Source organism: Nothobranchius furzeri, chromosome 12, assembly GCF_043380555.1.
Source record: "Nothobranchius furzeri strain GRZ-AD chromosome 12, NfurGRZ-RIMD1, whole genome shotgun sequence".
NCBI lineage: Eukaryota > Metazoa > Chordata > Actinopteri > Cyprinodontiformes > Nothobranchiidae > Nothobranchius > Nothobranchius furzeri.
Genome location: NC_091752.1, coordinates 41,229,135 through 41,243,613, shown reverse-complemented (window position 1 = coordinate 41,243,613; position 14,479 = coordinate 41,229,135). Strand labels below are relative to the sequence as shown.

The 14,479-nt window shown below is 41.6% G+C and overlaps 1 protein-coding gene across 1 annotated transcript in view; it reads left to right on the top strand.

Moving 5' to 3' along the window:
- Nucleotides 1-14,479, top strand: part of LOC107376132 (pro-neuregulin-3, membrane-bound isoform) — a 679,379-nt gene that overhangs the window by 650,745 nt on the left and 14,155 nt on the right. Inside the window, exons 6-7 of the mRNA XM_015945082.3 lie at nt 2,266-2,386; nt 11,659-11,762. Of these exons, the coding sequence (XP_015800568.3) occupies nt 2,266-2,386; nt 11,659-11,762 (225 nt within the window). The remainder of the gene's footprint in view (nt 1-2,265; nt 2,387-11,658; nt 11,763-14,479) is intronic.

Sequence of the window (14,479 nt, the reverse complement as noted above, 5' to 3'; positions counted from 1 at the left end):
TCACTAAACTGAGTCAAGCTGCATCAAGTTAACTTGAATTTTAGACTTTAAAAGATTATTTAAATAATTGGGACATGATTAGCAGATAGAGAACTTTGAACTTTTACAAATTTTCACAGGAAATTACAGAAATGTTTTTAATGATGTAGTTTATTGTTGTAGCCTCCATGTTTCCTACGTTGTGATTAAAACCATGACCAGCTCCGTGCATGTGCTTCCCAGAAGCAGACTTTCACATCTCAGTTTATTGCCCAAAAAGAATCGATGTGGCATTTAAAAGGAAAAGAAAGAAGGGTCAAAGGCTTCTGAGATAGCAAATACTTTCCAACACTAGACAGAGTTAACCCAGAAACTCTGGGTTAACTCAATTTCAATCTTTACAACTGGGCTGTAAAGATTATTTGAAAAATCAATGCAAGGGTCAAAGCGAACGCTGTTTTACCTCAAAATCACACATTCAAGCTGCAAAAAGAAGCTGTTTGCCTCCAGAGCTCAGGGTTTTTTCCACTGGCGAGAAAACACCAAGTTAAAAGTTTTAATCAGAGGTGACATTTTCAAATTTATACTGTCTGTGTGGTGGCCATGATGGAAAATTAACAGGAAGTCATGAAGAAGCACATCAGCAGGGAGAGTAAACAGCAGCAGACAGGAACAGGGAGGAAGGGTTCATCCTGAAACGAATCGTTGCCGTGCAGAAACTAAAAGGTGCATTGCAACAAGTCTGAGTGGGAGACTCTTGACTTTATTTCCTCTGTGTGCTTCATGTGAGATTTAGCACCGAAGATCACCTTCAATGTACAAATTTAACAGGATGGATGAGAGTTGGGCGTCTTTCTGCTGCTCTGGGGCTGATTTTGGAAAAAATAAAATGTTAAAAGACAAAACAAGTACACGCACTCTTAAAACAGATGTTAAAAACAACACATGATGTGTTAAATTTTAACACATGTGCTGAATCAGCTCAGAGACAACACATGTTGTGTCATTAATGACACAACTAATGTTTTTGTCCATTTGACACTACTATTGTGTCACTCAAGTAAACACAAATATGCATTAAAATGTGTTATTTTGACACAAAAATGTACAAATTGTGATTTTATAGATTAGGTCAAACAAAAAGTCCACATTTCCATTTGAGAAAGTTAGAAATAATTTTATTAAATGTAATAGGTTACAGTGATATAATTAGTAGCAGCTGTATTATACTGGCAAAATGTCATTACTAAATTTCATATCACCAGAAACTAATTCATCAGTCAACATTTTTTACTTCAAAGTAAAGCTAACAAAATACACTTTTTCTTTTAAGTTCAAAAAAACACATTAAAACCCATGCATGCTGCCAGTATAACAAACTATTTTATAACATACTGTGAACATGTATAAAAACACAGGACTAAAATCATTTAAAGTGAAAATGACAAAAAAATCCTCGTTTTGTCATCTTCTAAATTCACTTGTTTTTTTCAGTTGCACTTCAATGGTTACATGCATTTACAATGCAATAAATTCATCAAGTAGGGTACAAAATGTTGGATCTTGAGGCCACGTGTACTTCTTTGGTGCCATAGCTTGTCACAACATGTAAAGGATGCAAATCAGAAACTTCAGCAAGTGTGATCAACTCATATTAATGTGTTCTTTGTACTGCGTAGGCATAAAAACGACCACCAGAGTACAGTACATTTAGTGTTGGAACAAATATGAGAATGGACTCATTATGTGACAGAATATGAAGGACTTCACCAAACAAGGGCTCATTTCTGTGACCTGTTCTCAGTGGCAGGATGCTTGTCTAGAGTTGGCTATACACAGTAACAGAGAGAGAGATGGTAGTGGTTAACGAAATGTCAGCTTCAGCTAACCTCAAGTGGCTCAGCATACGTCTGCTTTTTTCTGACCCCACACTAACCAGACAGGGATTGGTCACACTGACTTTTTGGAGAGAAAAAAGTGTCAATGTTACTTGACACATTTAACCTTTTGATACTTTGGATTTAGTTTTGTCTTTTTGGAGGGGACATCAGTGAGTGTGCTACATCCCTTTTGGCTCACATTTATTTAAATAATCTAGTAAACTAACAATAATTACGCCGTAGCGTCTTGGTTATTTATTCCTAAGTAAAAATATGTCCTCCCCCGTAACCCACACTCATTTAAAACTTGTAAACAAAGGCACACCGTATCACACACTGTATCAAAACCAACAAACAATTCTGAATAAACTCATTTAAATGAACATGTTTCTTGTTCTCCCTGTAGAAGGCGCAGGGAGAAGCTCCAGGCCCAACTGAAGGAGAGTCGTAGCTTAAAGAACTACACAACCAACTCCAACAACCCTCTAGAGGAAAAGATGAAGATTCCCAACACCAACCTGCATGAGGTAAAAGCAGATTTTCAGCCCTTACTCCCCTACAGCCTCTAAAGTGTGCATGAACGCTGTGAATAACTGGTTTTCGTTTACAACAGGTTTACACCCGTCTTACTGGTCTTCATGGTAAATGTGAAGTTTGCAGATGCATATGTTCAAAGTAAATTATGAAGTAAATAACAGATATGTGTGATTTGTCTTCTTAAAACACTCAATAATTCATGAATAAAAACAATCAGTTACTTGCTGAGCTGAAACTTTTTTTACCACTTAACCCACCTGGGCGCTGCACATTCATTCATGCTAAAACCAGTTTAAGCTGTGGTTAAAACGTGTCACCATTATAAGATAATGTTTATTATAGTGAGTGGTTCTTCATGGAAGTGTTGAGGTATGCTATTTAATCATTTGATTTAGTACCTTTATTTAGGGGGCTACAGACCTCACACCGCCATTTTTCTATGCTAATGTCAGTTAGCCGTGGCGGCCATCTTGAATCAAGTTGACTGCAAACGATAATCGGTTTTAGTCCAACATCTGGTGAAAACTTTCTGGAAGTGTTGTTTAAGAAAATAAAATGTGGAATGGAAAAAATGTGAATAGGTTCTCCACTAGTGTTAGCATGGCAGCATGCTAGCTGCTACAGCAGGGCGACTGCTCCCACGAGTCAGTGCTGCTGCAGAAGGAAAACGATGACTTGAGGGACTGAAGCTGATCTAGTTTACTGTTTTCAGCAGGTGGCAGATAAAATAAAATAAAATAAAATTTCACTATTAAATTACTGAATCTAATGAATGGAACAGTGATATAAAAGTTCCCTTCTGCTGTGATTTTAACCTGTCGTTTACTCAAGGCTTTAGAAATGGGTCCAGCAGTTCTGTGCTTCATTTATTCAAATCAAATGTGGTTAAACTGCAAGAGCAAAGAAAAGAAATCTGTTGGATCATAAAGCTTATGGCCATTCACTCCACGCTTGGATTATGTCCTAAGTGACGACTCAACGTGCATCATACTGATGAGGAGTCACTTGCTAAGTCATCCTTTAGGGGGAAAGAGAGGTCTTTTTGTCCAGGTGCTGGTGGCAGATGGGTGCTGGACTGGTTCAGAAAAAGTTCTGAGCTTTTCTGTTTGATGCGACCAGGGAGCGGCCACACATCCCTATTGCTGTCACTTTCATTTCTAGTTGAGCTCCCTGTTATGCTTATTTACACGCCTTTAAAAGTCTAACCACAAATAGGAGTTTTGCTCAGGGTTCAAATTACAGGGCAGGTCGGGGGAGGTCGACACACCTAGGGGGAGCTCGGCTCAACACACCTGGGGGGAGCCCAGAGCCTCCCTTCTATGTGAGTGTTCTGCTCCTGATCAACACCTGTTTTCTGCTGCTTCATGTTTGTGTTTCAGATAAATTAGAAACTTTTCACACACACACATTCGGTGCTTTATGAGAATGTTAAACTCATGCAGATGTTTCCGTTTCTGCTACTTTTCATGTTGGAGCAAAGGAGGAGTTATTTTGTCCTTGACGACTCCTTCAGCTTGAGGATAATATAAGGAGGCATCCTGACGAATCGTCCTCACGAACACCAGACTTCAGAATACATTCAAGTCCCGTTTAGCTTCGCTCCACGGTTTATCTCAAACATCTGACACTTTGCAACCGAAACTCGGGCGGAGAGCCTCAGGCGAGAATGTCCCTTTGCTCTAAATTCTGTCTGCCGAGGATTAAAATTGACAGAGTCTCTGCAGTCCGGCTCCACTCTGGGCCTTTGCAACTCGGTGACCCGTTGATTCATGTGAGGTTTTACACCGTTTTATATAAAATCTCCTCACATTTATTGACTGTCCCTGCTACAAGAGATTATGTAACAGATTTCTAAAAGTATACTCTCAAGATCTGTATGCTGGCATCATAACTTATTTACTCTTTTATTTCACGTGGGAGGATTTCTGCCACGATTTTGGTGTTTGATGTTCTAAAACCGCGTGAATGCTGCTTCACCAGAAACTCCTCCAATTTTACAAATGCTGGTCAGTCAGTGATGTCTGCCGACATCCCTACTGGGTTTCAACCAATCAGCATGAGTACACCATAAGTCCCGCCCATCCACTCTACCGACCGTTCTGAGTGCAAACCCCAGTCCAGCTTCTCTGCTGGTTCCTGAAAAGGAAAATGGTCCGGTGAAATGGAGACATACAGAACACGAAGGTCCAGTAAATTACTTCCATGTTTGGATAGTGGAAACAGGTCTGACAAGTCATCTGATTTGTCTGAGGACTCTGGTGAACGTCCCATTTGTTTACATGTAGGGGGCGTGGCTTAAAACCAGAAACATGCTGTTCTTTAAGCTAATTCTGCTATGCTCAGATGTAAAAGCACAAATAAGCCATGATTGTATGGTGGGATCTAATAATCAAACACATGAGAACGTCAGTGTGTTGACATTACAAAAAACATTTGTTGAGCTACAGTTGAATCTTCTTCATTAATGTAACGGAATTTTGTTTTAGTTGTTTTCTGCAAAAGTCTTTGAGAAACCTCAAATGTGAACGGATTTAACAGAATTAGTGATGACCATGACCCTGAGCCACGGGGATGTCTCGTCTAAAGTCAGAGAGGTGGCTGTCCAGTGGTCCTGGTTTCAGTCAGCAGCAGCTTTGATTTACATTTCTGATTTTGCTTTAAGACCGCCACACTAGACAAACCTGCGGTTGTTGGGTCATGAAAAAGGCAGCAGCACGTCTCGTGATAAAGAGGTGCCCTTCTGATGAGCGCTGCTGGGCCTTTGGTTGGAAGCATTTGATTAAGCAATGAACAAAAGAGCAGCTCTGAAAGAGTCAGGCTTCCTCCGTCAATCCGGTTTTACAAACTAGTCATGAATTCTTCAGTTGTTCCAATGAGTTTGTCCGCAGAGGCAGCATCATTAACACTCCTCCGTCTGGGAGCCGGTTTGCTCTGGTGTTTATGACGCGCTAAACTCTGCATCTCTGCACAAATCAGACAAATCATCTCCTGCTTGGTCCCGACAGTCTGTTAAAAAACAGCACTGCTGCAGGCATGTGGCGTTTGTGTGTTAGTCCCTGTCTCCCAGGTTATCACACACATCACACACACACACATGCACATGTTTCCATTAACATTGGCCACTACCTGCTGGGCTCAGGGTCTTTGTCAAAGTGCTTCTGCTGAATGTGCTGGTGTTATCTATTTGAGTTAAATTGTTTCTTTGTTTGTGTTTGCATTTATGATTCATGCAGGAAATTTCAGGTGTTTTTCTAAAGCTCTGTTTTCAGACTGAAACAAAACACATCCTAAACCACAACGGGTCAGCACCGAGGACCCTGACTTGTCAGTGACAGTTCAGTGTCTGTATGAAGCCTGCTGATGAACATTGTAAAATTACTCATTTCTAATTAATTAACTCAGACATCCCTTTAGTTCTGAGGTGACCATAGCAGCGTCTCTTACGTGTGTGGCAGTGTAACTTCCTTTCTGCTTAAAGCTCATATTTTACTGTTTTACAGGATGAGAAACTTCTGCCAGAAAGGTTTTTTGTTTGGGGGTCTGTTGATGTGAGAAAGAAACAAGAAGGATGACTGATGCAGCAACTGTGCAGAAGCACAAAAGATGAGAGGTGTTATTATAGCAACATTTACAGGTCGTTGGATTTGATGTTGGATATTCGACACATTCACTCCATGGTTCAGAAACGTGCATCAATGGTTCCTTTCCTTCTGGCACTCATATAAAGTCGCTTCCCTTTTTGCTCCCTTATCTTTTTTCCCAAGGCTCTTTGTTCCGTCTGCCTACAGAGCGCTTCTCTGCAGTTCTTCTGGGATTCCCTATTTTTTTTAGAAATTGATTTAATTAATTGGTCAGTCAACGCGATTGATAAGATCTTTTCGATGAGAACGGAGGAGGGGGCTCACGCTTGTCCTCACGGGACACATGCAGCGGGATATGCGCTCGATTCCTGTAAGGTCTGGAGGATCGTTTGTCTCTCTCAGCTGTCCATTGAGGACGTCGAAGATGTGTGGATATTTGGCTTGATGATCACTGGATTTCTTCTGATTGGAATGGGAGGATATCTGGTTTTCTGGAAATTTGGGAAGTCGGGAGCGATTGGAGTGCGACCCGCACCCATGGCAAGCACCGCCCGGGCGGATGCCTCACAGACTGGGACGTTACTCGAGGTGAACCGTAAGCTGGACAATGTCCTTGCTGCGTTGCCGGTATTAGTGCGCAAAATGGATGTCATCACGGAGAGGGTCACTGGACGGTGTGGAGATGTTTAATACCTAAATTGGCTTCACTGGAGGACTTGAATGATCAATACAGACTTCAAGGCAGAGAGGAAAATTATCTCTGCCTGACCCAAACAAAGTCCTGTTATCCAATCTGACACCATAGCAGCCTTCGAGTTGCGTGCAATAACCCCCACGATGGAAGGAATGCAGACAGATGCTGTGAAAACCCGACCTACCCCCCACCCCCCACCCCCCGCCTTCAGATTGTGGTCTCTGCCTAGCGAGGTCATCAAAATGGAGGAACTCAATGTGCTCTGTGCTTTCCCATGACCTCCCACCCACCTGTGGATACAGTTGGCTGAGCGCCACACGGGCTGCTCCCGCTGAGGAAACCAGGATCCCAGCCCCCCCTCCCTACCGGGTCTCTTGTTGTGAACTGTGACGTTCGTGCTTACATGTTGAGGTGTTTTTTTGCATAGTAGAGCTACTCCCTGCTGGGTGTAACTCTGCTCCGCTTTTTTTTTTCCCTCCTCTAATTCTCCTCATGTAATCCCCTCTTCATCTATTGAAATGAGCGCCGTTATGGCTGCTCACGTGGTCTGCCTGTATCTGTTCTGTCTATATGTGTGTGTGTAACCTTGGTCAGGCTGTTCTGTGGAGTCAAGTTCCTATGCTCTGGTTCGCTGGAGCGCTGGCAATAAAACTCTCTGATTCTCTCCACGGTCAGCGATGAGTTCTCGTGCCAAGCACTGAGCCAGGGAGACGGCTGCCAGCTGTGTTCTGAGGACTCGCTTAGGGACCGACAACATTCTAGTCATTTGAAAACAAAAAAAAATCTAAATTTCCAGCTTAATTGATTACATTATTCAAAATGAATTCTCAGTTCTGTTACTAAACTAGATGAACAAGACAACTGCTTGAAACACATTTCATACAATCTGATCTTTTTTTTTGTCATTTAATGAAATAATTGTGCTTTTTTTTCCTCAGTAGCTTCCAGGTCAATTTATCAAAATACTCAAAACCAATTCCCAACGGTGTCACCAAGCTACGGCAAACTTTACTTGGCGAGTTTGAAGGCAAGGATGGATTCCAAACATTTGCCTTCAAACCTGCTGATTTTATCTCACACTCGGGTGGAATGCTAGCTGCCACCATGTTTCCGCTGGACCTTCCTAAATGTCTGGGCAGCACGCCACACCTTTCTATTTCTGCCTTTTAGTTATTAAGAAAAATAATTGTTTTCCACATTTATGAGACAAGACAGGACAGACAGCATCATTTCAAGGTGCTCGCCTGGAGCAATCAGCTAAGAAACATATGCATCTGGAAATAAAACGCCTTTAGCCTGGATGTGAACTGTGTCATTGTTGGTCAGTTAAATTATTTAAATGACTCTGCAGCTTAGACCAGGATCAGTTTGAAACAAGGTTGATGCATTAATTTAGGAGCAACTTCAAACTTCAGAGTTAATTTTCTTTAGGCTGTTTTAGCCACACGTGCAGTTCTTCAGTGGTTATTTGTTCCAAATGATCATTGGTCTGTAGGTTAAACGCAGCCTCTCTCTTTTCCAGTAAACCTTTGACAGATCTGTCTTGTGGTATTTCGCGGTTCGGTGTTCATGCTGAAGCTGGTGAATTTTATTGGTCACGCTTCTTTACTTTCAGACTCTGGTTGGTTTACCATTGTTAAACATGGAGGCGTGGGGTGACAATGGCCTTCTGGTAGTTTGATGCTAACTACACATTTGTCATTTTGTCTGAGTTTATTTTTTAACAGCATCGACGGCTCTCACATGTGTGAACAATATCTCAGAGCCAGGTTCTTTCTGGACTCGGTACCTAAAGTGATTATTATTCAAAGGAAACCTAATTCAATTTGACTTTTCTGAATAAATCTTTGCCAATTTAATCTAAAAAGTTTGGTTTTCACTCAAAAAAAATTCCCCTGAAACTAAACTTTCCTTCAGACAATATTCCATCATAGATTTGAGTACAAATTGTCCTCCAGACCTTAAAATGGTCACATCACCATGACAGCATGCGAGATGCTAATAAGGTTGGTGTCCTGCTGAGGTTCCTCACAAAAAGGCTGTGTACATGACAACCTTGTTAGTCACACATCAAACTATAAGCTGACTACAACAGATGAGACGAAAATGTTCCGGTGAAGAAAAAGCACTAAACAGGCTCGTCTCACAGGAAGGAAACTGTGGTAGACTGGAACCATACCAAATCTCCTTTTGCAGGTTTTGGGTTTTATCTCTATTTGGTGGCTGGTAAAGCACAATTATGTCATCCACAGCTGATCTTTGAACGTGTGTTTCATTATGAGATTAGAAATGAAATAACTGCATACATATTTGCAAAAGCTGAGCCCGGAACATGCATAAAATAAACATTTGACCATATGGAGCACATCCAGATAGTGTGTCCGGAGGGTTTCAGCGAGAGACGTCTAAAGATGAGAGGACAAAGAAAAGATCAATAAGGATGAGAAAAGATTCCAAAGCAATAAAGTGAGACATACAGCAGTATTTGTGAAGGGAAGCTTTTCTCAGCAAATAAAAGGATGTCCATGAAGAAGGCACTCAGGTGCCGTGTTCAGTTAGCCGCCAGAAGGAACTACAAGTGTCAGATACAAAGTATTCACTGCTCCACAGAGAAGTACATTCTTGCTCCAAAGCCAGTTTTGTCTTCAGAATAAAAACTCTGAAACAGTGTTCATGCAAATGTTTAAACTCTCCTTCATTTACAGATATTTATGTAAGCTTCACCACATAACAAACACTCACAGCTTCACAAAATAATTTAAAATGATTCATTTTCACCTGAAAGCCTCGCGGTGGGCCGTCATGTTTCTGCCTAACTGTGTGGTGGTCTGTTTTTATCTAAATGCCTCATAAACTACTGGACCGATTTAATAAACTCAGTGGATGTTCCTCTACAACACTTCAGGGTTTGGAGTCAAGCCGATTAAAAATGGCCACCACAGCCAACTGACCACAATACCTATACTGAGCTTTGGTGTGTTCTTACTGTGTCTAGTTTCTAATTCCATTTTTAGTTATTTTTTAAAACACAGAAAAGTTTTTTTTTACCTTGATAACAGTTTTGTTTGCCTACTGCAAACTTCCTCAGAGCTGACGCTGATGGTGGCGTCACTTCCTGCTCCGTTTAGCCGCGGGCAGCAGAGGACGTTGTCGCCCTCTGCTGCCCGCTCTCCCCTCACCGAGGATGCAGTCCCATGCACGATCCAATGTGTAAACCCCTTCGTCTCTGTTTATGGTCCCGCATCCTTGGCAAACGAAACTGTCAGCAAGGTAAAAAAAAAAAAAACTTTTCTGTGTCATAAAAAAACTAAAAATGGAATTACATATACTGAGCTTGAATTTCATGTGTTCATGTGTTGAGCTGAGGGTCTGAGTGTTCAGTGATCATATGAGAGTCTATGGGTTTGTTTGTACTTCTAAGGTCTGGCCTAAACTACTAAAACTCCACCGTTTCTCAACAGAAGAAGATCTTATTTTTGATTTCTGGGGGCAAATGCAATCCCTTGAGAAATCATTTTTAATTAAGTATGAAATAAGGATTAAAACTGAAAATGTATCAGATTTATAAACAGGAGCATGTTTAACATATAAACTAACAGCTTCTTTTGACTTTTATCAGTAATGTTAAAAATGAAAGCAATACAATAATATGATATTCTGATCTCATTGTCTCTTAAACATAGAAGTAATCTTCTTCTTCTTCTTCTTCTTCTTCTTCTTCTTCGCTCTCTCAACTCGGGAAAGATGACTTTCAACTTATTTCTTATAAACTTTTGTAAGCGAAACTGAAGATTTCTCTGTTTTTATTTGCAGCTACTAACTGCTCTAAATCAGTCTCCACATTGATGATGCTTCGATCCCAAAACCATCAGTTGTGTTTTACCTTTGGGCAAAATTACAGTTACGCTCTAAACAGCTGGGGAGAATTTAGAATAGAACAGACTTTATTGATCCCACAGTGGGGAAATTCACTTGTTACAGCAGCACCAACACTTGGAGAAAAATTAGAAGTAAAATAATAACAAAGGTACATGTGTATGCAAATAAGCAGTAAGCTAGTGTTGTAACCTTCAACCACTAAAAACCAAAAATTCGGGTTCCAGAACTATTTAGCATACTGTAAGGGACACAGACAGACTACGTAAATCTGGTATTACACAAGTATTGAACACATACTGAGTATTGCATTGGTGTTATTGTGTACCTGGATAATGCCAGTACCAGTTAAACTGAGGAGTTATGTACGGTAGTGTTCTGTTGAGTGAAGAGGAGTGTTTCTCTGGAAGTCAATCATCATTTCCTTTGTTTTACTGGTGTTCAAGTGAAGGTGGTCACGCTCACACCAGTCTACAAAGTCCATGATGACTGATCTGTACTCCAGCTCATTCCCCCAGACACACAGCGATCTGCACACAGCGCCCTCAGACGTACAGCTGTGCAGCCTCACGTACTGTGGCCTGTTGGTGAGGGAGGTGATGGTCCATGCAGTCAGATGCTCGTCCACTCCTGCACCCTTCACCTTCTGCTGCACTAGACAGTACTTAAAATGTGCACTCAACAAAAGTTCAGCGTTCAGAGGGAGAAAATCTCACCATGCCATAAAATAAAGAAAATATCTATTCTTGCTTTCTGGCTTCTGTAAAGCAACTGATTTGGCTGCATATTTTCCAGCTCCTGAAGTCAAAGTCTTTTGTTGTTACTTGAAAAATTGAGACACAATAAAACGTCTTCTGGCCATTTTAACAAACGTCCATCTTATTTAAGGTTAAAGTCATTCACACAGTATAGTCATTAAAAAAGGGAAACACACATGAATTACTTTTATCGTGCTTCATTTAGACTGAAATATTAAACTCAGTCGTGGGTTCAGACACTCCTTGTATTCAGGCTAAAAAAGAGAGACTAAGTGGAATAATAAAATAACCTGTATAGGACGTACGCCACAGAAAAGTCACTTAACACATAAATGCTTTTGTTGTGTCTCCAGTACTGCAAACGTCCCTCCATGCCTCGCCAAGGAAACATTTGTGAGTCCAGCTTTGCACACTGCAGCATCACCGGCAGCTCCAGAGTAGCTGCTAAACATCACAGGTATCACACACACACACACACACACACACACACACACACACACACACACACACACACACACACACACACACACACACACACACACACACACACACACACACACACACAGGTGTAATTTGGTACTGGTAGTCTGTTCGCCCCAGGAACAAAGGCAGATTACACCAACAATGGGAAACTTCTGTGTCCTCTCCTGCAATCAGCAAGAACTCAGTGAAGAGGGAAATTGAATTATCCACATTACAGTGCCGCCAAAGCTAATTACTGATTTTCAGAAGAGTGATAGTAATTATAATTAAAGCCATAAACACAGTAACAAGCATATCTATGACTGCCATGAACACAGAAGAGATCAAACGAGAAGCACACGAGGCTATGAGTGAGTGGACAATCACACGTCTAACTGTTAGGAGACAGCTGAGGGTTTTACTGTAGTCCACATGAACAAAGAGCAGAGCCAGAGGGATGAGGTTCCTGTGTAAATGAGTTAAATGCCTAGGCTGAAATGAGACGACAGGGCCCCTTCATTGTGTGAGCGCAACAAGGGGCCATATCATCGAAAATTCACTTTTTTGAGCTTTTTAACATTTTTAACAAACTCATTTTTGGCTGCATTCATGCATTTTCCTGTGTCAGCTGGCTTTTAAAAAAAAATTTATTTTGAAATTCCTGAAATGGCCTAATGTATGGGTTGTACATTACACCATCTTCCTGCTCCTAACATCAGGCCCTGCTCCTCCCTCGGAAGCTAGTGTCTGGTCTGAAACCTGTCTCCCCTGGCCAGATCAGGATATGTAGCTATGGTCGTGCAACAGACTTGGAAGGCTAGTGGTTCAGCTAGTGGACACCTTTACCACTGGACTACCATAACCAATACAGTAACCAACCTAAGACGCTGTTGTGGGCACGTTTTGTCAGAGCCGGCATGGGCGGAGTTTCGCTGAAACAAAGCATTTTATTTTTTAGTATAAATTTAGGCTGACGAAAAAAATTAGAATTTTAAATAAATGACATCTCATTAGTGGCAACGGTAATGTTTTATCATGTAATGTGCCTACCAAGCCCCCACAATGCGGGACAGAAATTGAGGCCAAGGCGGAAATGAAATAAATTGCAGTTCCACCCTCATCCGCTGGGGGCTGGTGTCAGAAGCGAGCAAATCCTCATTGACTCCCATGTTAAAAATACCAATTTCACAGGAGAAATAAACATGTTTACAGTCTGGTTCCAAAACATGTTTTTGGTCTAAATGATCTAGTTTTACACTCATGACAACTCTGAGGGGGGTGAATTTTTTTCTCACTCTTCTGTTTAAGTGTATTAAAAGCCTAAAATTCTGTATAATTAATGAGCATCAGACCCACGTGACCACGTGGAAAGGCCTCAGTCTGAGCCTCGGCCTCGCCTGAAAACTGTTCCGTCATTTTCAGTCTCTCAACTTAGACTACTAGTTGTGCCGTTTGTGTATTCTTTTTTGCATATTTTTTGTGCAATTGTTGGACAAAATGACTTGCTGTGGCATTAATTGCACTAATAGAGCGTCCAAGGAGTCTCCACTTCATTTATTTCGGTAAGTAAAATTATATTTATGTATTTTAGGTCACTGCCGAGCTGAGCTTAGATTTTAACATGTACTGTTTAACCATGAAATTTAAATGTAATAGGGTAAAACCCAGTGCATTTAACATAATGCTGCACTTTAAAAAATGGGTTGAAATATAACATGTTGGTGGAGCTGGGTTCCGACTATCGGCTTGTGGAGCTCTCGGGAGACCGATGTTTTCCACCCGGTTCTCCCCTCCCCGCAGCTCGGCGCATCTCTGTCTAATCGCGGCTTCTGTTTGCTGCGCGGGCTGCCGGCTTGTGGAACTCTGGGATGGAAACCTTTCCACCCGGTTCTCCCCAGCAGCAGTTCTGCGCGTCTCAGATCGCAGCGGCGCTTGTCTGCTGTGCGGCTGCCAGCTTGTGGAGCTCTCGGGAGACCTCTGTGTTCCACCCTTTTTTACCCAGCGGTCAGCCCGGCGTATCTCTGACTCAGAAGTTCTGGTGTTGTGCACAGTTAACTCCGGTTGTAGCTAGGTTGCCACCTCCGTTAGCTTACCTCCCACCTCTGCGTTAGCTTCAGGTTAGCTTGTAGCTATTTCTACCGGGTGTCGTCAGTTGATCCCAGCCTTACAGCCCCACCCTCATCTCCACCTCTATTCCCTTTTGTACAATTGTGTGGGCTTGACAGAACCTGTGACAAGGTCAAAATGGCGGTGGTGGCCACCTCCCATTTCTCCTCAAAAACGTTTTATTGGAGCCTATGGAAATAAACTGTCCAGTATAGATGTCGATGGTGCCTACCTTTGTTCTCAAAGGTTTAAAATAGCATGATATGGAACCTTTAAAAGATCTGCATCATGCTGTTTTACACCTCCCACAGCAACAATAGGCACAATATATGATAAAATATTTTTGTTGCCACACTTGGATTTGTTGAAACCCCACCTACACCCTTGTGAATTCCACAACAGTACACAGCTGCAGACCTGGAGACCACAGATTCACTGCCATGTCCCACTCAGCGACTGGAAAACAGGAATATTTTAAAAAACTTTTCTGTTTACCACATTTTAAAGTAAAATTATTCTAGTGTGCAACATGTTCCTACATTGTTAAAAGGAATGAAGAAGAATTTTTGTTCCTGTCATTTTTACAGCACAGACGTGCAGCCTTCA